This window comes from Actinia tenebrosa, unplaced genomic scaffold, assembly GCF_029948245.1.
Source record: "Actinia tenebrosa isolate PJP-AT-01 unplaced genomic scaffold, QUT_ActTen_1.0 PGA_scaffold15__27_contigs__length_11533743, whole genome shotgun sequence".
NCBI classification, from domain to species: Eukaryota; Metazoa; Cnidaria; class Anthozoa; order Actiniaria; family Actiniidae; genus Actinia; species Actinia tenebrosa.
In genome coordinates, this window is record NW_028292575.1 from 10,999,703 (window position 1) to 11,021,145 (window position 21,443).

Consider the following 21,443-nt stretch of genomic DNA (forward strand, 5'->3'; position numbering starts at 1 on the left):
CTAATGAGATGAGATATTAAGATAAGAAGAGCATATATTCATAGATACGTACAGACTAAGAATAAACCAAGCTAAGGTCATCAAAACAAGGCTAACAACGATATCAGATAAAAATATATTACCTGTAGAAACACAAGTAAAGAAGCAACTAGATGAAATGAATACTGAAAGAGGCATGAAGGTATCCTGGCTGCTATCCCTGGGTGGGACAGGACGGGGCATACCTGTCAGTAGAAAGGAAGAAGCTATGGAGCGCGCGCGGCTTTAGCTTCTCCACTTCTTGCTAATACAGTAACCACTATCGTATCCCATCACTTTTAGTCTTAGACGTATTAGTTTACTATATCATTTAAATGCAGCCATCCTTCCATCGAATGTCTCGACACCTCGACACGCGCATCCGAACACAACTTAACCCTTTGGATGGACGAATGCTACACGGTACTCGTTTACAGGGTAGATCTGATACAAGACACAGTTGCCATGCAATATATATCAGTACTGCAGGATCGTCTTTCTCTCCTCCTACGCATTATGCTCTGCATGTTCGTGAAATGAAAATGTCGACTCGGCATTAGATTATCATGTAGCGGAAAAGAGTTAACACGAAAGATCAATTACCCTGAGTTATCGATACTTTTGTTGGTTCACGTGAGTGTGATGTGGTAGGTACTCCTTGCTGGTAGCCGGGGGAAGCGGTTACTTGGACTGCAAGAAATAATAGAGAAGATAAAGTAGGAAAGAGATAAAGAGAAAGAAAAGAAAGAAGGAAGGAAGGAAGGAAGGAAGGAAGGAAGGAAGGAAGGAAGGAAGGAAGGAAGGAAGGAAAAAGGTAAGAGAAAAGGAAGGAGGAAAGGAAAAAAGAAAAATAAGCAAGAACAGAAAAAAACGGCAAAAGAAAAGGATAACATCTTCGATAACAGTCCTTTTCTGCATAAGATCAAGATCTTTTCTGTGTCATTTTTGAATGGCTCAAGTCTCATTAGATACTGCTTTTCTGTATGTCCAGTTTTCACCATTGTCATTGGCAGTTATAAACCTAGCTTTTCACTCGACCGCAGAGACCGTATTTGTTTGTGTGCAATTCTCTCTATATCAACACGTCTGCTAAAACTGGTTAACCTTTCAAAACATTCGATGGAATGTTGCAAAGTAGGAAAAAAAAATCGAACATCTTGTCTTGTACGTCTATAGCATGACATACTCCCCCGTAACGTTACGAGCATTGTTTTACATTGAACAATGAGGCATGTCAACAGTACTTATCATCATTCTCATGTTACTGAGATGCTACAGCAAATATAAAACGCAGCAGTCGTCAAATTCATCACAAGCAGTTTTGTCCTAAAGTGCTTTCTTGTAGAGCTGCGTTATCTGCTGGAGAAGCTGCGTCATTCGCCAAGGAGCTTTGTATATTTACAAACAGTAGCGCTCTCCTAGCAGGTTTGGAAGCAGAGATGTCGACGTCTCATTTGCTAGCAGTAGTGTTGCTTACAGGTATGATTTTGAGGTGTCTTGTTTACAAGAGCTGTACTCTTCTTCGTTCTAGGCGTTTGCATCGCCCAACAAATTGAATCTTTCCATCTCCTATTAAAAATCTAGATCATTGTATTCCTTTATTTTCTCTCTAGAAATCCTAAGTCTAAGGTATTGCCAGGCAATACGCGCGAACATGCAAAGGATCCCGAAAAAAATTTCGACATTTTGATCTTTACATTTCCTCGGCGTATTTAAAATCTAGGGCTTTCATTTTTTTTTTTTTAATTCTTCGTTTGCACGGTACGTTATCGCGGCCATGTTGGTACCATTTAACAAAAGATTTCTCATTAGCATCCATTGTTAACGGTACCACAATGGCCGCCATGTTGTTGTCTTAACTCTCTTAGGAATGCTTGCAACCCATCAATAAAGAAAAGCCCAGGTCTAATATATTGATTTCCGAAATTCTTGGTCTGCATGAAAAAAGGCTACCACTTTATTTATTCATTATCTTTAAGTTGTAAATAGTGTCCCCAATTAGTAGACTTTTCAATCGACTATTTTTCTTAACTTGACACTTAAATAAAGTTATTATTATTATTATCATTATAATTACCCGAAGCGAACAAAGATATAGAATCTAAGGATTTCTCTTTTGGCAAGTATACCTGGATTGAACACAAAACACCTATCGTATGTCAAGTGGGGATTCGAAGTCATTAACCTTGGTGAACTCATGGACGTGCTCGAACAAAATAATTTTTTGACTTCTGCATTGATAGATAATGTTTCTTTGCAGCCTTTTGAATAAGGTTCTCTCTTATAAGTCTTCTTATTAGTAGAATTTAACCACGACCGGAAGTCGTGATAAAAGGACGAATTTTTAAATATAAAATTCAAAATGGAAATCAACACTAAATATTGAAAAAAAAGAAAAAAAAAAAAAAGCGAGTTAATTTCAGCGGCAAATGTTTATAGGCTTTGATTTCAGTTCAAGCACAAAAGAGCAAATTCTTTTAGTATCAAATTCGTGCGATGATTAGCGTCTTACGTAGGCTGTTGTTAATTGATGGGTAACAAGCCAAGTTTATTCGAAATGGGGATCCCTGTGTTGTTCTCACTCATTCTTTTAATTGCTGCATTTTTGGCGTTAAGCTTTAGTGACAAATAACATGCAATAACCTAGATTCATTCGGAATTGGAATGGTATTCGAATTGGATTCATTCAAATGAGTCTGGCTTGTTGGATGTTTATTTTTGATCCCTGTGCTTTGAATCACGTCCAGTGGAATTGGATTCCCTAACTGGTGCTTAGGATTGTCAGTGTCATACTTTTGACATCATATGCGATAAATGACATTAAACGAGACATGGACTCCCTGTGATTTTACCGAGTCACATTTATTCGGAATTGGGCTCCCTGTCTTGTGTTAACCTCAAATGATAAATGACAAGGCAAGTTCAGTCCTTATTGGGCTCCCTGTCTTGTGTTAACCTCAAATGATAAATGACAAGGCAAGTTCAGTCCTTATTGGGCTCCCTGTCTTGTGTTAACCTCAAGAAATGAATGACAAGGCAAGTTCAGCTCTTATTGGGCTCCCTGTGTGGCAGCGGTCCAAATCACATGATTCGATCAGTTTCTAACCTTTTTTTTCCTTACTCATAGCCCTGTTAACATCCACACTTGCGGCGGGTAAGTATGTTGCAAATTGAAATATTAATTAATCTAGAAAAATATCTTCAAGGAGGCTCCAAATCTTGAGAGAGCCTTTCTACGTCCGTCCTCTCAAGAGAAACTTTACCTCACCAAGAGAAACTTTAGACGTCACGTGACAAACTATGCCGTGTGACATTACTTGAATTTGAAACTGATTTGACGTTAGATGCCGTCATGGCAACCACTAGGATTTTCAATTTGCTGATATTTTCTTTAAATGATATATGTATAGATTATATGTGCAGAAAAGACAATATAGATCAAGTTCGATGCAGTGTCCGTCAGGGAAACCGATGCATACCGAAAGGTTGGGAGTGCGACGGCACCCTTGATTGTTCTGGTGGCTCGGACGAGTATCCATGTGGTAAAGTATAGCTTTAGTTTATGACAATCCCTTAAATACCCCCCCCCCCCCCCCCCACCCAAACATAACCAAACTACACCAACATATCTCTCATTTTTCTCCAACTTAACGGCGTTGCAACACAAGTTGAGTGGAGCATTGCAGCTTGTAATCTACAGTGCAATTTGAAAAAAATGTGTCGCGAGACAAGTTGCAGCAATCGTTGCCAAAAGTAAAATTCGCTTCTACTTTTGGCAACGGTTGCGTCTTCCGTGTAAACACTCAACGAAGTTGAGACACAAGTTGCAAAGAACCTTGTTCCGTGTAATAATCTCGCCTTTAATCTTTTTTTTTTGTGTGTTTGTTTTTATGTACAGGATATGCCCCTAACTACGTTTATGTGTACAAATACAGTGGTCATCTATCCTTTCCTCACAAGGACCTTAATTTGAAAATCAAAACAACGATCAAGTTGATAAAAATCGTCAACGATTTCATCATAAAGGTTAGAATACTGAACATGTGCTAACATAAGTAGTGAATGTCGTCAGACGCAACACAGGAAAACATCATTGATATATACACCTATTTCAAACAACGTTGTCGGTCCGAGATCTGAGGTGCGCGATCTAATACAAAACATAATTTTTGTACTAAACCGCGTACCCAATGTTCAGTAAGCAGTCTGTCTAACAAAGGATATCAAGTTTGTGAATCTTCTAAGTTCCGTTGGTGATAAGTAAGGATTCGATCTCAGGCATCGTCACGCCCACTTAGTGCTTTCCGCAAATAACGCTACACGATATATTTTCCTGGGTTTAACGTTTTCCTTTAAAAATTATTTTACATCGCAGTTTGAAGATCCCGTTCTAACTCAGTCGAAAAATGACTATACCAACTTATTATCCGATGAGGAAATAGCATTCTGGAAAAAAGAAATGAAGTTTAACTTCAAAGATAATGGAGAGATTGGAAATATCTACTACGACTCAGACCAACCGCAAGATATTCTCAACATGAAGAAAGGTATTGTCTCGTTGTTTCAAATCAAGCTGGAGACTAAAAAGGAGTCTATGACGCATAACTACGAAAACGTCGAGGTAAGACTGCTTTTGAATAGCGGCTTGGATTCATGAAAGCTTTATAAGGCCTTGACAAACGGTCCGAACATTTGCCACAAAAAATGTTGAGTCAAAGGTTGGGACAAATGTTGGGTCTAATGTTGGGTCTAATGTTGGGTCAAATGTTGGGTCAAATGTTGGTTCAACTGTTGGGTCAAATGTTGGGTCAAATAATGGGGTCAAATGTTGGGCTAAGTGTTGGGTCAAATGTTGGGTCAAATGTTGGGCCAAATGTTGGGCCAAGTGTTGGGTCAAATGTTGGGTCAAATGTTGGGTCAAATGTTGGGCCAAATGTTGGGTCAAATGTTGGGTTAAATTAGTTGGGTCAAATGTTGGGTCAAAAGCAAGCTTACATTTCTTCGCAATTGTATCCCCAACCTCCTACTATATACCGACCCTCTAAACCCCCATCCCGCCAATCGTACCCATTACTTCATACGTACCGTCTAGCTCGTCCTTATAATAACCCCCCCACCCTGTCTTACCCTATTTCATCCACCCCTACTCCACCACTCCTACCTTATCAATCCACGCCTTTTCCTTTTACTCACCCATTGCTGACCACTGGATTGTTTCTCTTCTTTCTTGTCCTTTTTTTTCTTTAATCGGTGGTATGTCCAAGTCTTCAATTCATTTCCTGATCTCTTTTTCAATAATCTTTCAGACTGATGTCACCGGTAAATGTCGCGTGAGGTACCGAACAGAACGAGAAGTAGTCCCTCCCTTGGGTAACTTCCAGAAGATGTACAAGATCAATGTGACGAGGATCAACGACTATACGGACTGCGAGAACAGACCACGTGACCTGTATCAAAATATGGAATCAATCAAATGCAATGAAGAACCCGGGGTAAGGAATTCTAATCAACCGAACGCACAGTTTTACAAATCCTAGACATATGTATGGCGGGGTGAATAAGAAGCCAGAAAAAAGAGTTTTAGAATGCACATTTTTAGGAGAATTCTAATTCAAACTGGTTAGACCTGTGCTGCAGGGTCGTACATGGACTGTATAGCGGAGGCCATAGGTACCTTCACATGCCTTCAGTTCGAACCTTTGACCTGCGCCACTGCTGTACTAGTGCAAATAGCGATGACGATTTTTTGACACTTTTCTGAGCAAGCTGGATTTGTATCACATGACATCTGTATTTATCGATTTTATAGCCCACGAGAATTGGTGGAGAAAAAGCGTGTGAACCTTACAGTTCGTAAAATTGCTAAAGCGAGCATAAATAAATAAATTTCAATGTATTTGCTGTGGAAAAATCCTTGGAAAAAAGCAAAGTTCAGCCTGATAAAGGAAAATAGATTCAACGGCAGCCATTTTAAACCAAAGTAACAGAACAACATTTCTTGTCTCCTTCAACTTGGATGCAACATTTGCGCGTAAAACCGTTACAATTTGTACGGCTCATTTTGATGATTTTTCTCACCTTAGTACAACATTCCCAAGGCTCGTATGATGACGTCATGTACCTTTTACATCCGACAAGACAAGATGTCCAAACAGGCTGTCATCAATTCCTGCGAGTCACATGAAAGACAGGAATTCAATTTCAGAAGGAAGCCAGGAGATTCGCCTTTTGTCATGATTACGGTCAGGTAATAACAATGAAACAGCCGCCATCTTGGTTGATTTAACAAGAGCAGCTTAATGAGGAATGATTTGCATAGTCAACCAACATGGCGGCTATGACTTTCCATACACCCCAAGATGTTATTTGACATTCCCCAAAGTTACTTCCGCAGCTCATTGCTCTATTTTCCAGAGGTAATGCATAATATTATTTACTAAGATCATGGTTTTGCATCTGCAGAAAACGACTCGAACTAGAGAAGATGATGGTAGAATTGCATCAGACTCCTAAAATATGGAACTCCAAAAGCTCAATCCTCTTCAGTTTTGACGGTCTTTATCAAAAGGACGATAAAACTTCTAAGGAAATACTAAACCAGGTAAGAATGCAAATGTGACAGAGTCAAAAGACACTATTTTGGACAGTAATTATTTAGACATAAATCTATATTTTTAATTAGGAATGCCTCGTGTACACATAGGAATGTAATTCTTTAGTTAACTGTTTGCGTGGAAAATGCGTAAGCAAGAAATAATTTCCGTACGTAATTACATTACAGTGAGTCATGCCTAGGTTTGGCGCTTGTTTACGTAAGTTCGTGTTTGGGACATCCTGTTTGCGCCTAGGGCGTGCAACATTGCATAGGATGTGTAAGGTCTTAAGAATGCAGGTTTTTCCATAAAAATAGGCCCAAACTAAGCTTAAATCAGTGTAGTAAAAGTTCTTGAAGACGTTGCACATATCAAGACAAGGAATTCTCTACGATGTAAAGGTATGAATCTTTGAAGCCTTTTACACTTATACCTAGGATAGATTTAGGACAAATCTATGTTAATATCGTTAACTAGTCGTTATATTTTATAGTTTAGATTTTCTACATATTTGTTAAGCATTCGTTTCATGTTGTAGTAATTCTAGTCGCATTAGCGCGTAATTTAGTACAAAGTTATTCACGCAGTAGTAATTTAGTAATCACGCTGAGTGTATCTTGTTTTTTAAACTCTTTAAGACGTTTACTATAGGATCGCTACCGCCTTACTCGCTTGTTTAACCTTTTTACTACGATAAATAGCCTTAACTGCGGGATAAAAGACCTTTTCTTTCCAACCTTTAATTTGTTCGCTACTTAAACTCTACACTCAAGGTCATTGTCGCGACCGCGTGTTCAGTAAACCGTGTAATTCTTAGTTTGTCATAAACAAAGGTTAAAATACTTACCTAAAGCCATAGTTAACCTCTAGTCAATTTTTCCTATTGCTTTTTCCATTGGTTTAGTTCATTTTACACGGTTTACCGACTTGTACATTAAACTTTGCGACCTAGTAATTTTCACTCGCGTATTGTAAACACTGCTAATCAGTATGCAATATTCAAATTACCTGTGACGTAATTTACGTATTTCCGTTTCTAGTTATATCTAGCAAGACTGTATTCTATTCATAACTTTTTAGCTATTTAGATAAGCTACAAATTTATTTTATCTCATTGTAAATATTTTTCTTGTTTTCATTAGAGATATCCTGTAATCTCGTTCCCGTTTTTTTTCATGTATTGTAAAGTTGTGTGAATTTTTCAATAAATTCTTTTGTCAAAACCACTTGCAATCTGATTCATAGCTGAGCGCCTTGCCGCCGGTTACACAAAAATAATTCCCGAGTCAGAACGAATATTATAGTTCTTTCAAATCATTTGAATACATCCTCTGTCTTTGAGAATTTGTATACTCACAACAGCCTTGAGCTGAAAAGCGCATGCCACATTTACCAAAGCCAGGCCCATCTCGTCTAATGTAGTGGTGGAGGGAACCTTACGGAAGAGCACTGTACGGAGAGTGGTGATATTGACTGGTAACCATAATATTGTGCATAGGAAAGTGGTCCAGAATAGGGGGACGATGAAATCAATAAGCTCTGCCACCTCGCCTCCTTTATTGAGATCCCACAATCCAATAGTAACAGAGATCTTCACCTGGAAGACTGGTAACGATATTATGGCGCATAGCTGATTGTGGGCCTAACTTTGTGGACGGGTACGAAAAGCTCTGCCACCTGGCCTCTCCTATTAAGTTCCCATAATCCTATGCAAGCAGATCTCATCACCAGTTTTCCTTTGAACTAAAACTGTGTTGACTTTTAACGTGAACAAACCTCTAAAGATGCTGACTGATAAAATCACTTCTAGGTGAAGGCAACTCTTGATCGACTTACTCAACTAGTGAGTGAAGAAACAAAGGTCTGGGACCTAATCAGTGCTGAGGCGCCCAGTCTCTACTCCAAACTCATAGGTCAACTGAAATGGAATGTGGATGAAGCGACGTTCAGAGATATATACCAACAATACTACAATCAAGATAAATACAGGTAAAAAAGTATGCATGACTCTAATGAATCGAGGGTTCAAATTAAACAATGGTACAGAGCTACTACCGTTATCGTGGTATAGGGTTGCAGCACGTCGGAATGCAGTCTATCAGTCATAATACGTGACATCATTGTTCATCCAATCAGAAATCTCGGACACGGCACGGTAACGTTCACAGCACGGCACATTTTTTCTTAATTAATAAGCTTTAATTCCCTTTTTCAACAGAATATGGCTTGAAAGCGCGTTACCTTTTGTTGGAAGCGATGCTGCCGGGGAAGAAATCAAGGATAAGATAGAAAGTAAATCGATATCTGGAATGTCTGCCGTAAAACTACTGACACGACTCGGTATGGTAAACAGACCTACCAAGGGATTGTGTGGAAATATAATGGTATGTATTAGTCACGCAATCACATATTCAAAACACCATCGTCACGCAATCACTATGTCATTCATTGGTTTCTCAAGTCAAAAAAAAATATGTCCAAACAAGACCTCAAACTATTGTATTTGATTATTTCTACATGAAACAAGGAAACAAGAAATCAAAACAACCTCCAAGATTCTACAAGCCATTAAAAAGGAAGTCATTACCGGAAATGACGTCTATTGATAGCAGCCTATTAAGATAGTTATGTCCTTCCTTTTAGATGTTGAATGCCTCTTATCTTTAAATAACGCCTCTTTTCTCGAAAGTAATAAACTAGTTCCAAGTCCCTCTCGGTTACATAGCTTCGATGACGTCACTTCCGTTTACGGCTAATTTTCGTTTCGGCGGGAAAATAAAACCAAGCATCCAATGCTACGCTGTTTGACTTTTGTATTGCATTAACAAGATATCTTGTACTCTGTAGAAATTGTGCCAGACGTCTGTTGTGGTTAGTGATGCCACTGTCCATTCGAGCTGCTGGCTCGCGTTTGGTTCACTGGTTCACTCATACTGCAAGGAAAAGCAGACGTGTCCTGATATGTTTATTGAGGTAGGAAAAGAAAAGTTCTAGCTTATGATATTGAAGGAGCAAATGATTTATTATAATGGACTACTTCGTCGATACGGCGGTAATTTTGAATCACAATCAGGCATTATGGGTCACCGTAGAAGTAGTTCATTAGCAACTGACGAGAATCGTCAATAAAATCCTGACTGAACAGCTTTCCTGTCCTGTCTCCTTACAGGCTATGAAAAAAGAATACGACACAAACTTGCACTCCCAAAAGCATCACATGGAAGTCATCAAAGACAACGAAAAGCTCGTGGTGGCTCTGAAAACCATTGGTAACTCAGGACAGAAAAGGCTGTTACCTCAACTGATGAAGATTATAACCACATGGGATGGTCATAATGCCATTAGCATTGCTGCGATGGAAGCCACACGACGCATGGTACTTGATGTTGCTGATCAACGCAAGGTTTGAATTCTGTATAATATATCTAAACCTATAGTCGAGTGCGATAGACCTTTTGACGTTTTACTGCGCATATTTCTATATTACACAAACTCGGTAGTTTGTAAGCTGCACGCTCTAATCCCCCCCCCCCCCCTCAATTATCAGTCGGTACCTTTTATATTTTTGACTGACGACAGTAAAAACCAAATTCACAACAAACCTTTGAAATGCTCGAGTTCACAGAATATTGAGAATTGCATTAACATGGAAAAAGTTTTTGGGTGGAATTCTTCATGTTTTGGGAATAAGTATGCCTTCGATATATCAAAATTTCCTCTTTTTTTCCATGGAAAAATTGTTCGGGATGTCCAAATTTCATAGCTTTTGGATGGGAATCTTTCGGGTCGATAATTTTCCACGTTTTTGGATCGAAAGTGGATACACATTGGTGAAACAAATTAGTCTTTCTATTCATGTTCCACTATGTCCTAGGACGCAACCTTCTTATTGTCTATCTCTTTCTCACCCAGTTGCAACAGGGGCTGCGTGACATTTTTGTAAACAGGTCGTTTTGTCCAGAGGTTCGTATTGTGGCTTTCCAAGAACTGATTAGAACTGGACCAACTAGGACTGACATTCTCATGCCATTAGCCAACACGATGAGAACAGAGATCAACCCATTAATGAAACAGTTCGTCTATACGTACCTCGTTACTCAGAGCAAATTGAACTGCCCGGCAAAAAAGAGCAGGTTAGTGAAAAGAAATGCAAGATGTGTTTACTTCATTCATTATACCATATCCATAATGTCATGGCATGGCATGTGATGATGGTGATGATGATGGTTGATGAGGGTGATGATGGCGATGGTGGCGAAGATCAGTGGTGATGGTGGTGATGATGATGGGCGATGATCAGTGATGATGGTGATGATGATGGTGATGATGATGGATGATGAGGGTGATGATGGCGATGGTGGCGATGATCAGTGGTGATGGTGGTGATGATGATGGGCGATGATCAGTGATGATGGTGGTGATGGTGATGATGATGGATGATGAGGGTGATGATGGCGATGGTGGCGATGATCAGTGATGATGGTTATGATGATAGTGATGATGGTGATGGTGGTGATGATGGTGTTGGTAGTGGAGGTGGTGGTGTTGATGATGGATGATGATGGATGAAGATGCTGGTGATAATGATGACAATGATGGTGATGATGATGAAGATGATCAAAGAAGGTCACGATGATGGTGATGATGGCGAAGATGGTAGTCTTCGTGGTCATGATAACGCTAGTAATGAAAACGATGATGTTATTATTTCAGGAAAGCATCCATTGATTTGCTAGCAAGAACTGCGAACCTCCCTCGACCAGATTTCGAGACTCGTTACTCATTCTCCAAGTCGTTTGCGATGGGAGGTATACCAAACATATTCACCCAGGCGATCAATGTTGAATCTGTGCACACTACGCTCAGCGGACTCCCCAGATATGTCAAGTTGAAACACTACATGACACTATTGGGTCACTACATGGAGCACGTTGAGGTAATAAGCTTATCAAACATTTCATCAACATATTGGCTACAACAGATATTTGAGTGCCATGAGTTTCATAGAGGCAAACATTCACAATGTATGTAAAGAAGCCTTAAATCTTACTCTTTGAATTTCTTTGTAATAACAGCATAAAGCTCGGCAACGCGAGATTGTACCTCTTCTCAGAAACCTCTTTGGACCATACGGGATGATGGAAGAGAAGACGTCACTATGGGACTTCATTCGAGGAAAGAGAAGCGCAGATGACGACGGATTCCCTGAAGTTTACAAGAGAATGAAAGAAATGGTAATAGATTAGTATGAATTGTTCAAAATGGCGTTTTTAGGACTACGAAACGACAACAAGCTTAAGGATGAAGCTAAATTTGCTTGTTTCTTTAGCCGTCATGTTGGTTGATCTTCACTAAAGATTTTCCATAGTTAAGAGTTTCTTTGGTGCAATATATAAACCAACATGGCGGCCATGCAGGTCATTTGGGAACAATTGCAAATTAAATTACCAATGAGTGACTTTAGGTGTTGTTTATCCCGGCTTGATTATGTGAGAATGGAATAAAGTTCGCTTCCCACGACCTGACCCAATATATTGACAGTTAGCAAAAATATTTTCTTCTACTTCAATTCAGCTCGATCCAAGCACGACAAGCGAACTACCATTCAAGACATCACTGTCATCAAAAATGTTCGGCTCAGAAATTGCTTACTTGGTTCTGAACGACTCTCACACATTCATCCAAAACCTGATAAAAGACGGCACGATCAGGGTTGACAAAGACTGGTGGTCGAACTCCCTGAAAGCAGGATTCAGGTTTAATATTAGCGCGAACGACATTCTCTTTGATGCCATGAGGAAGATCCCTACGTCCATTGGAATACCGCTGAAAATCAAAACCAACACTGCAGGCATCTTTTCGTACGGTCTGTATGTTGATGCCAAGACCACACCCATGCTGAATCTTCTGTCCTTGAGTAATAAGCCAACTGACATCTCGGCAAATTGCCGGGAATGCTACAGGTAAGAATTGAAAGATGTTTTTTTTTTTGTCATGCAACGGCTGGTATTGAAGGCTTTCGCAGCAGCAATCTTGTGTGGCAGAAGTACGTTTCGGCTTGACAGGCAGGCAGGCAGGCAGGCAGGCAGGCAGGCAGGCAGGCAGGCAGGCAGGCAGGGATTTATAGCGCAAAATAATTTAATCATTCATATATATCTAATTTAGTTTATCATTTTCAGCTTATCCACGTACTCTATGACAAAGACATACATATTCTACCGTGACCTTAAGCTTGGCTACGTTGTGCATCAAAACATGTCTCACCGTTGTCCTGTACCCATCGAGAAGCTCACACTGAATGGGCAACCGCCAAGCCGAAAGTACACTATCGGTTCAATCATGAGCAAGAAGAAGTATAACTTCTACGATTCAAGGTAAACTTGCAAAATTACAAGAACAAATACTTACATAGTTGTCACCCGATCGACACATAGTGTCACACAATTTTGTCGCGTTGCACATCAAGAGGATAAGGCGTACCAAGGTTAAATTATGAAGAAGTGAGGATCGCGACGGAAAGCCTCATCCACTTAGGTCCTTTCCTGCACCCAACAATGTTATCATCTGAAAAACGGGTGGGCACTATTGTGCACGTATGATTAATCCATGATTGTCGGTCTCTTCTGTGCTTCGAGCCTTGTTCCAAATTTTCTTACAAAACAAATCTGTACACCATTATTTCAGTTTTTTAATGCAGATGAAGGTTTGAGTTCAAAACCGAAAAGTCCAATGTTTTAGAGTATTAGAAGTCACAGACAAACTTATTTTTAGTTTCAAGTTGTTGTCTTGTTTGCCAAAACTTTGTTTCTTTTTTCTTTTTTTTCTTTTTTCTTTTTTTTGTTTTTTTGTCGTTGCTTTAAGAAATACTCAAACGTAGAGTGGGAAATTCAAATTTTAAGAATATTCATTTTGGGTTTCTGTCAACCATGCTTTCGTCTCTTCAAAGCTCTGCATTCTACCGCTTTGTCAAGCTGGGAGGTGAATTCAAGAAGTACGACAAAGTTAAATGGCAAACACCTCAAGTGTCAGTTTTACCTGGTTTTGGCGTACGTACAGGTGGAAACTCTGGTGGTCTTCAAATTCCTGGTCTCGGGCAAGCTCAGGGTGGTGCAGGACAAGGTTCTGGTGGTCCTCCTCCAGGTTGGGGCCCTAATGCAGGTGCTGGACAAAGTTCTGGTGGTCCTCCTCCAGGTTGGGGAGCTGCAGGGGGTTCCGGCCATCAGTCTTCTGGTGGTCCTCCTCCTGGTTGGGGAGCTGCAGGGGGCGCCGGCCATCAATCTTCTGGTGGTCCTCCTCCAGGTTGGGGCCTTAATGCAGGTGGTGGCCTAAGGTCTGGTGGTACTCCTCCAAGTTTGGGCCCTAATGTTGAAACAGTTGCGGCTTCTAGTGGACAACAAACATATACTCCGCCATCACGATGCATAGAGGCTTGGAATGATTCTATGAAGGTTTGCTTTAAGACAGATAATGAGACGGGTACGCAAATGTGGTATGAACCTAATAGCAGGAAAATTGATGAAATACAGATAAAATACCAGAACATCACCCAAGAAAACGATGAAGAATTCGTAAGTTTATGTTATGATAATATAAATCTTTTACTCCGACGAAGGACTAGCGTCCGAAACGTCAGTAAGTTTTTTCATCTTTTCACGGTGTATAATTTACCTTTTTATCATTACTGTTTTATGATAATACAATCACGTTATGTACATCAAGATGAATTAGATATTTCAGTTTTAGTCGATGAATTACAATGGTATCTGGTCCAGTTTGTTCTTATTTCAAACCTTGTTTTATTCCATTGAGCATTCCATTGATTTGGAAGTTACTTGAACAAAGAAGTTGATCCTCAAAAGGGGAAAGCAATTAACCCTAACCGGGTCCCTGTCGTATTAACGATTTTTCATACCTACGTAAATCCTATTCTACCTTAGAAATACCTGTTGGAGTTTCATGTTAACGGAGAAAATGACACGAAGATTGCTGAATATCACATGGAGTTGAACACAACAAAGCCACCTCAGAACCAGCCACAGGTATGGGATCCTTTGTCCGACGGGCTTGCTAATAACTTCGGCGGATTTTCTGCCAAAGCCTACGAAAAGAAACAAGGAGAAATTACCTACATGGCTTGCGTTAAGAGTGCGTAAGTAAATATTTGACAATATTTCAGTTGATACTAAAAGGTTTATCCGTGCCATACAGTGAACGTGCAATTTACGTGAACGTGAACGTGCAATGCTGTGATCGTGTCCAGCCAAATCCGTCTTGCTATGCGATGTTTGGTTAAACGGATCTCATTAGATTCATTTAGGAAAATTCAATAACTATCTACAGTTATCAATAGTTATGGTATTTCTTTACTTAGGGCCGATGTCCCGGGCATGCGATGGGACTTAGGAATCAGATGGGGTAAGACATGTCAAAAGCACAACATCAACGTGAGCTCTGTTCTAAACTACGAAAATGGGAATCCAAACTTGAACATTTCTTTCGAATGGGACCACCTTCCCGTCATGATTGAACGAATGACGTGTCCACGAAAATACTTCGAAGAAATGCAGAAAAAAATGCTTGAACAAATGCGTAAAATGCGTGAACAAATGGAAAAGGTAGGCAAAACAAATGTCGTAGAGATTGCACTTTCCCCACGGTGATCCCAGTCAATGTCTTTAGAGGTTCAAGGATAAGATGTCTTCAGTGGATGGCACAAAATTCTTTTTTTCTATTTTTTATCTATTTTTTTATATTTTTTTACTTGAAGATGAAAAAGCAAATGGGTTCTAACGCAGGAATGGGAGCGTCAGGTGGAAGGCCAGGAAGCGTAGGTGGTGGACCTGGTGGTGGAGGTGGCGGCGGCATGGGCGGTGGGCCAGGAGGAATAGGCGGTGGGCCAGGAGGAATGGGCGGTGGACCAGGAGGAAAGGGCGGTGGACCAGGAGGAATGGGCGGTGGACCAGGAGGAATGGGCGGTGGACCAGGAGGAATGGGCGGTGGACCAGGAGGAATGGGCGGTGGACCAGGAGGAATGGGCGGTGGAATAGGAGGAATGGGTGGTAGACTAGGAGGAATGGGTGGTAGACTAGGAGGAATGGGCGGTGGAATAGGAGGAATGGGTGGTAGACTAGGAGGAATGGGTGGTGGCCGAGGAGGAATGGGCGGTGGACCAGGAGGAAAGGGCGGTGGACCAGGAGGAATGGGCGGTGGACCAGGAGGAATGGGCGGTGGACCAGGAGGAATGGGCGGTGGACCAGGAGGAATGGGCGGTGGACCAGGAGGAATGGGCGGTGGAATAGGAGGAATGGGTGGTAGACTAGGAGGAATGGGTGGTAGACTAGGAGGAATGGGCGGTGGAATAGGAGGAATGGGTGGTAGACTAGGAGGAATGGGCGGTGGACTAGGAGGAATGGGCGGTGGACCAGGAGGAATGGGCGGTGGACTAGGAGGAATGGGTGGTGGCCCAGGAATGGGATTTGGTAATGGATCTGCTGGCTTCCCAGGCATTGGAGAGATTCCTTGCTTCACGAGCCTTAATTTCAAGCTATCCTTGAAAAATTCAACCACCTTGGAACTAGCTGGGACGCTTATGCCTCAACCCGTTACTTACCAACTGCCCTTCAATGGAACAAAGGTGTTTGAAAAAACCAAGGACGTCATGTTGTACGGAATTACAGGTATGTATGTGGTAGAGATAGCGGCACTCGTCCCTTGCCTCTGAGTTCTTGCATTCGATTCCTAGGCTTTGCATGACATTTGAATAGAATTTGTTTGGTTTCTCCCATTATTCCGGTTTTTTCCTCTGGGTTCTCCTTTCTTTGCAAAACCCAACAAAAGTCCGTGAGAAAGTCGTGCCCCGACTTTAGCTGTATTCTAAAATATTGCGACTTGATCATTATCCAACATCATCTGTGCGACAATAAAAGACTAACATTGGAAAATATCCCGAGTATATGCAGTGTGGTCTCTATACTCTATTGTTTTAAGACTCCGCGGATGCTGACCCACGATTTCGTTTATAAATAGAAACATGACCATTGCAACCATCTTGGAAGCAGTTATAACCTCTATCTCCCTTTGTTATATTCTTTCTAATACCTCTATAGTTTAAGTCTATAAAACAGTGAAGGATATTCTCGTAATTTTTCGAATTTCAGAGACATGCAACGTTCTTCTTAGCAATGAAATCACTACTTTTGACAAACGAACATACACCTACGACCAAAGCAAACGCTGCCCACACGTCTTGGCTAAAGACTGCTCCAAGAAAGATTTGTTCACTGTGTTTATGAACAAGGACAATACTAACCAAAAGATCTACACACTGGTAATCAAAGACAAAAAGAACAAAGGTCATGTATTTGTCATCAAACCTGACATGACTGTGTTGCATAATGGCAAGCTGGTGCAAATTAGTGTAAGTCAAATACATTGAAGTTAATGTTACATAGTTAATGTTCAAGAACAAAAACCCGTTAAGCTGCGCCGCTGCTGTACTTGAGGTGGCGAATAGCAATGACAAGTTTTTTAAGTACGAACGTCCGTACGGTGTACTTTACCTGGCATTGGGGCATGTGATCTTCATTAGAGTTCCTTTTTCCTGGACATTGTTTCCTTTTCTTTTTTAACATGTTGTCGTGGCTATGACATCCATCATAAAAGGTCATTAACACAGCGAGATTGGCACTCATGCATAGACACTGAGGCATACGGCAGGCATTCCCTCGAGTATTGTTTCTTTGTTGCTTGACTTTGCTTCCTGTTCTTCTTACACATTTTGTCGTGTAGTAACTTCCATCGTGAAAGTCCCCATCCCAGTGAAACTCATAGACACCAATTGACCTATTGATTTTTAGCCATCAGATTATATACACATACACACATTTCATTTTGTTTTTAACGATTGTTTTCGGTAGGAAGGCGCTGAAGTAGACTTTTCAAAGATTTGCAGAGTGTTCAAGAGGTCCAGCCAACTAGTAATTAAGTGCAAAGCAGGAGTGATACTGGAAGCTCGTGGTGGTGATCTAAAGATCAAAGTAACACCTTGGTAAGTAAATCCCTGAACAGAGTAATGAATGCCTGGATACCATGGCCTGGAAGTGTTTTCTCGTCGCTAACTTGCAAATGCTTGAAAATGCATTTATCCGCAAAATCCTACTTCATAATAAGCCTACTCACTTAGAATTCTATAGTGCTTGATGATGAGAAAGACAAATTCTCTTTAAAATCCTAGGAGACCATAAATGTGGTGATCTAGATGTTACTAGTTAATGAGTTGCTGTGTTTTGCCTCACTGGGACATATTGATTGAACGAATGACTGGCAGAAAGGGAATGTTGTCAATTACCCATTCCCCCTTGCCCTCTCATTCCCCCCAATTTGGCCGCTACGCAGGCTAATTAACCAATTTTTGCCTTTAAATCTGTTTCCAATTTTTGGGGAAGTCGCCTGCAACTCAAACCTTACATGCTCTTACATTACATGCACTTGATTTAATCCCATTTCATTTTCTTTTACTCCATTTTTTCTACTTTGGACACAGATACTAACGTTTGTTATTGATATTTTGACAGGTATTTTGGTTACATGTGTGGAATGTGTGGAAACTTCAACTGGCAGTCAAATGATGATTTCATGGCTCCACAAGACTTTGAAAAAGAAGCAAACAACGAGACTTTTGGCACTTCTTGGCTTATTCCAGGAGAGGGGTGCAACTCAGGTACAAAACGAAACACTTTTTTGATTGATGGATACTGAGATACGTGATACAGAAATGGGAAATTGGAATGAAAGAACAAATGGAAGAAATTGGATTGTGGATAAATGGGATAAAGTAAAATTTATTCCTTCAATTTTGGTTGTACATACACAAAATATTCAGTTATGTTTCTATTTCAAATGAAAAAAATATTTTTGCTAGCAATAGCAATCAACGAATCATCAACAAATACAATAAAAAATATATAAAGTACTTACAGGGTTGCATTTTCATTTTTAGAGTGTAAACTTGTCTATCGTCCTGACATCCAAAGGCCAAGTGGAAAATTGTGTGTCAGCAGAAGGCCTGTGACACGCTGCGCTCCAAACTGTCAGCCTACACGACAATCATCTGCCAAACGTACCTACCATTGCCTTGATAATGGAACAGATGAAGCAAAGAAGGTAGAGCAGCAGATCACTGATGAGAAATTTGATGAAATATTGAAGGCTTTTAAAGGAAAAGATAAAGATATGGAATCACAAGCAGATGATCATGTAGACTGTCAATGTACATGTCCTGCTTCTTCTCCTTAGTGTCATGTCAATACCAAGACATCACACCCTGACCATTAAATAAACAGATACAACATATGAAAACAATGCATGAATAAAAGATGAATGAGCAAAACTATGAGGAAAAAACAACAAAATATGAATCAAAATATAGAATACCTTGAACTCAACCCTTTTAACTTTAATTTAATTTAATTTCTTTTAATTACGTGTTGTCATAAATATTTACATTCCTGAGTTTTAGCAAGCAAATTATAATGCCTACATAGTTAGAACATTACTCACAAAATCAATGGAAATATATGCTCAGTTAAATATTGTGTAGACTTAAATAAGATTGATTTTAAAAAACATTTTCTTGAAGACAATCACCAAACATCTGAACTTTAAGCCATCACAAACCATTAAATATTTGACTTTCTATTCAGCAAAGAAATTATTTTCTCTTTTCTTTCTTTATGCAAAAATCATGATTATAAGCAAAATATGTACTCTTGATTTTAAATAAAAATATTGCTATAATAACTGTGTTGGGTGATTTCTGAATTGATAATACACCTACTATGAAAACACAACACCATTATTTTTGTTTGTGTAATGAAATAATCACTTTCTACTCGTGAAAAATTTAACTGATGCTTTTGAAAGAATACTTTGATATCAATTGATTCTGGACCCAATGTCTTTGATGAACTTCAAGCAATGCTCTTCTACTGCTTGCCATTCTTCTTGAATCCTTCCAAATGACAGAACTAAGGAAAGATGGTTTGTTTTTTTCACTACATGATGCTGACATGAATATTCTTTTATTTTCAAAAGTTTTACAAACTCTTCAGCGTCTTGCTGTAAAAGGGGATCTTTCTCTGCATTTAAGATGAGAAATGGAGTTTTCTCTTGGTTTATAGTATTGACAGTACAAAAACACTCTGAAATATCATCACCATGATAACACCCGCAGCTTGAGTAAGGTTTACAATTTGTTTCTTTGGTGATTTCTTTGTGTCGCATTAGTTGATGATATGGAGATGCAGCTGTCCAGTTGTCATGGTTATGTCCAAATGCAGGTCTTAGGAAGAGGTACTCCAGGAGACCACCAGAAAGAATATGTAGGTTGTAGACACCCGACAATGACATGACACCCTTGGAGATATGATATAATCATGTTCATTAACAGAAATCAAACAATAGACCTATCCCAAATTTGCTTGACTGATCACGAAACAATGGTTTCAAGTTGAGGTTGAACTTGATGAATAAAAGAATCAAGTCCAGTCTCAATTTCAAACCATTGTTTCGTGGTCAGTCAAGCAAATTCGGGATAGGTCTATTAGTGCAATTAGTTAAGGCTCCCATCCAAACTCTAATTTATGAAAGTATAATGAGAAAATTGGAGCTAAGTGGAGGAAAGGAAAAGAGAAAAAAGGAGAGAGAAATGGAAAGGAAAGCAATGGCATATTCCTTTTGAAATGAGATTCATAAGACAACAAACTTTTTTTATCCATCAACTATAGAAATCTATATTGAGCAACATGAAACTAAAATCAAAAGAAACTGCTTACCTTAATATCAGTTACAGATAATCCAAATTTCATTAGGTATTTATGATCAAGTGCTAATAGAGAAACCAAATGCCCTCCAGCTGAATGTCCACAAAGAAAGATTTGATTTGGATTGAATTTCTGGGTCGTAGAGCCATAATCTTTGATCCATTTCACGCTACATGCAACATCAGTTATGTGCGATGGGTGGGTAACCACTGGACGCCATGTCTGCTGGAATGTCCCAAACGAATGAAGAAGGCAGAGACCCAGACATAAGGTAAAACAGGTTGCAACCGATGTAACATTTATGTCGATTATAAGCATGGATATTGATGTTACAAGGAGTGACATTAATAATGGCAAGAACTTTTCTAATGGGGTAATGAAATACCCTTCGCCAGCATTGCAAATAATGAACCATAAAATAAAGAATGACGAGAGAACTAAGATAACAGTAACAGTGAATAAAGGCATGTACGATGTCCTAGCCAAGTCTAAAGTTGTTACATTAAATCCAAAGATCCGTGAAGAACAATACGCCAGTACAGCAAAGCAGAAAAGAGGAGTTAAAAAAACTGATAATGACATAAAAAGAGAAAAACAGAGTTCAATTATCAACCAGGGAAACTCTAGTCGACTCAATCGATACGAAACAACAGCACAAGCGACTCCAGCCCTTGCAAAAGCCTTGCCGACGTTCCAGTATGCATCGTAGTATGCTAAAGCCAAAGCTACCAGAAGATTAGTGTCGTAGCAAGAAAAATAATGACGATAAGCCCTTCTGTCGCCTCTCATCCATCCTCCACCGTGAATAAACACTACCACTGGAGTTTCACAGTTGCAGTCTTTGGGCAGGAATAAATCCAGCTTATCTTTTGACAATATATCAGCTTTCCCGTCTTGTCTAGCACATGTGTTATGGCTATCTTTGTACAGCAGGTCTTGTAGTATTATGCAATCTGTCTCTTCAAGTTCATAGTTCATCTTCATTCAATAAAAACTTCCTTTAGTTTCATTA

At 39.8% G+C, this 21,443-nt stretch overlaps 2 protein-coding genes and 1 long non-coding RNA gene across 3 annotated transcripts; 2 read left to right on the forward strand and 1 right to left on the reverse strand.

Moving 5' to 3' along the window:
- The first annotated feature begins 1,302 nt into the window (after positions 1–1,302).
- LOC116290940 (uncharacterized) lies at positions 1,303–19,409 on the forward strand. The gene is made up of 25 exons (XM_089030759.1): positions 1,303–1,497; positions 3,146–3,172; positions 3,429–3,560; positions 3,917–4,044; positions 4,394–4,639; positions 5,325–5,510; positions 6,102–6,265; positions 6,481–6,619; positions 8,422–8,600; positions 8,830–8,995; positions 9,459–9,584; positions 9,781–10,014; positions 10,524–10,744; positions 11,325–11,547; positions 11,687–11,845; positions 12,186–12,574; positions 12,791–12,985; positions 13,558–14,179; positions 14,549–14,760; positions 14,983–15,226; positions 15,379–16,288; positions 16,769–17,028; positions 17,528–17,658; positions 18,185–18,330; positions 18,610–19,409. Exons 1-25 carry the CDS (start codon positions 1,458–1,460, stop codon positions 18,903–18,905), a joined length of 5,775 nt encoding a protein of 1,924 aa, XP_088886885.1. The 5' UTR covers positions 1,303–1,457; the 3' UTR covers positions 18,906–19,409.
- Positions 6,626–7,837, forward strand: LOC148911088 (uncharacterized). The gene is made up of 2 exons (XR_016119879.1): positions 6,626–7,012; positions 7,754–7,837. It is a non-coding gene; the product is annotated as an uncharacterized LOC148911088 (long non-coding RNA).
- Positions 18,925–21,415, reverse strand: LOC116290946 (uncharacterized). Its single transcript, XM_031698070.2, has 2 exons — positions 20,444–21,415; positions 18,925–20,024 (listed from the first exon to the last, which is right to left on the reverse strand). The coding sequence occupies exons 1-2, from the start codon at positions 21,413–21,415 to the stop codon at positions 19,545–19,547; spliced, it is 1,452 nt and encodes a 483-aa protein (XP_031553930.1). The 3' UTR covers positions 18,925–19,544.
- Positions 21,416–21,443: the final 28 nt, after the last annotated feature.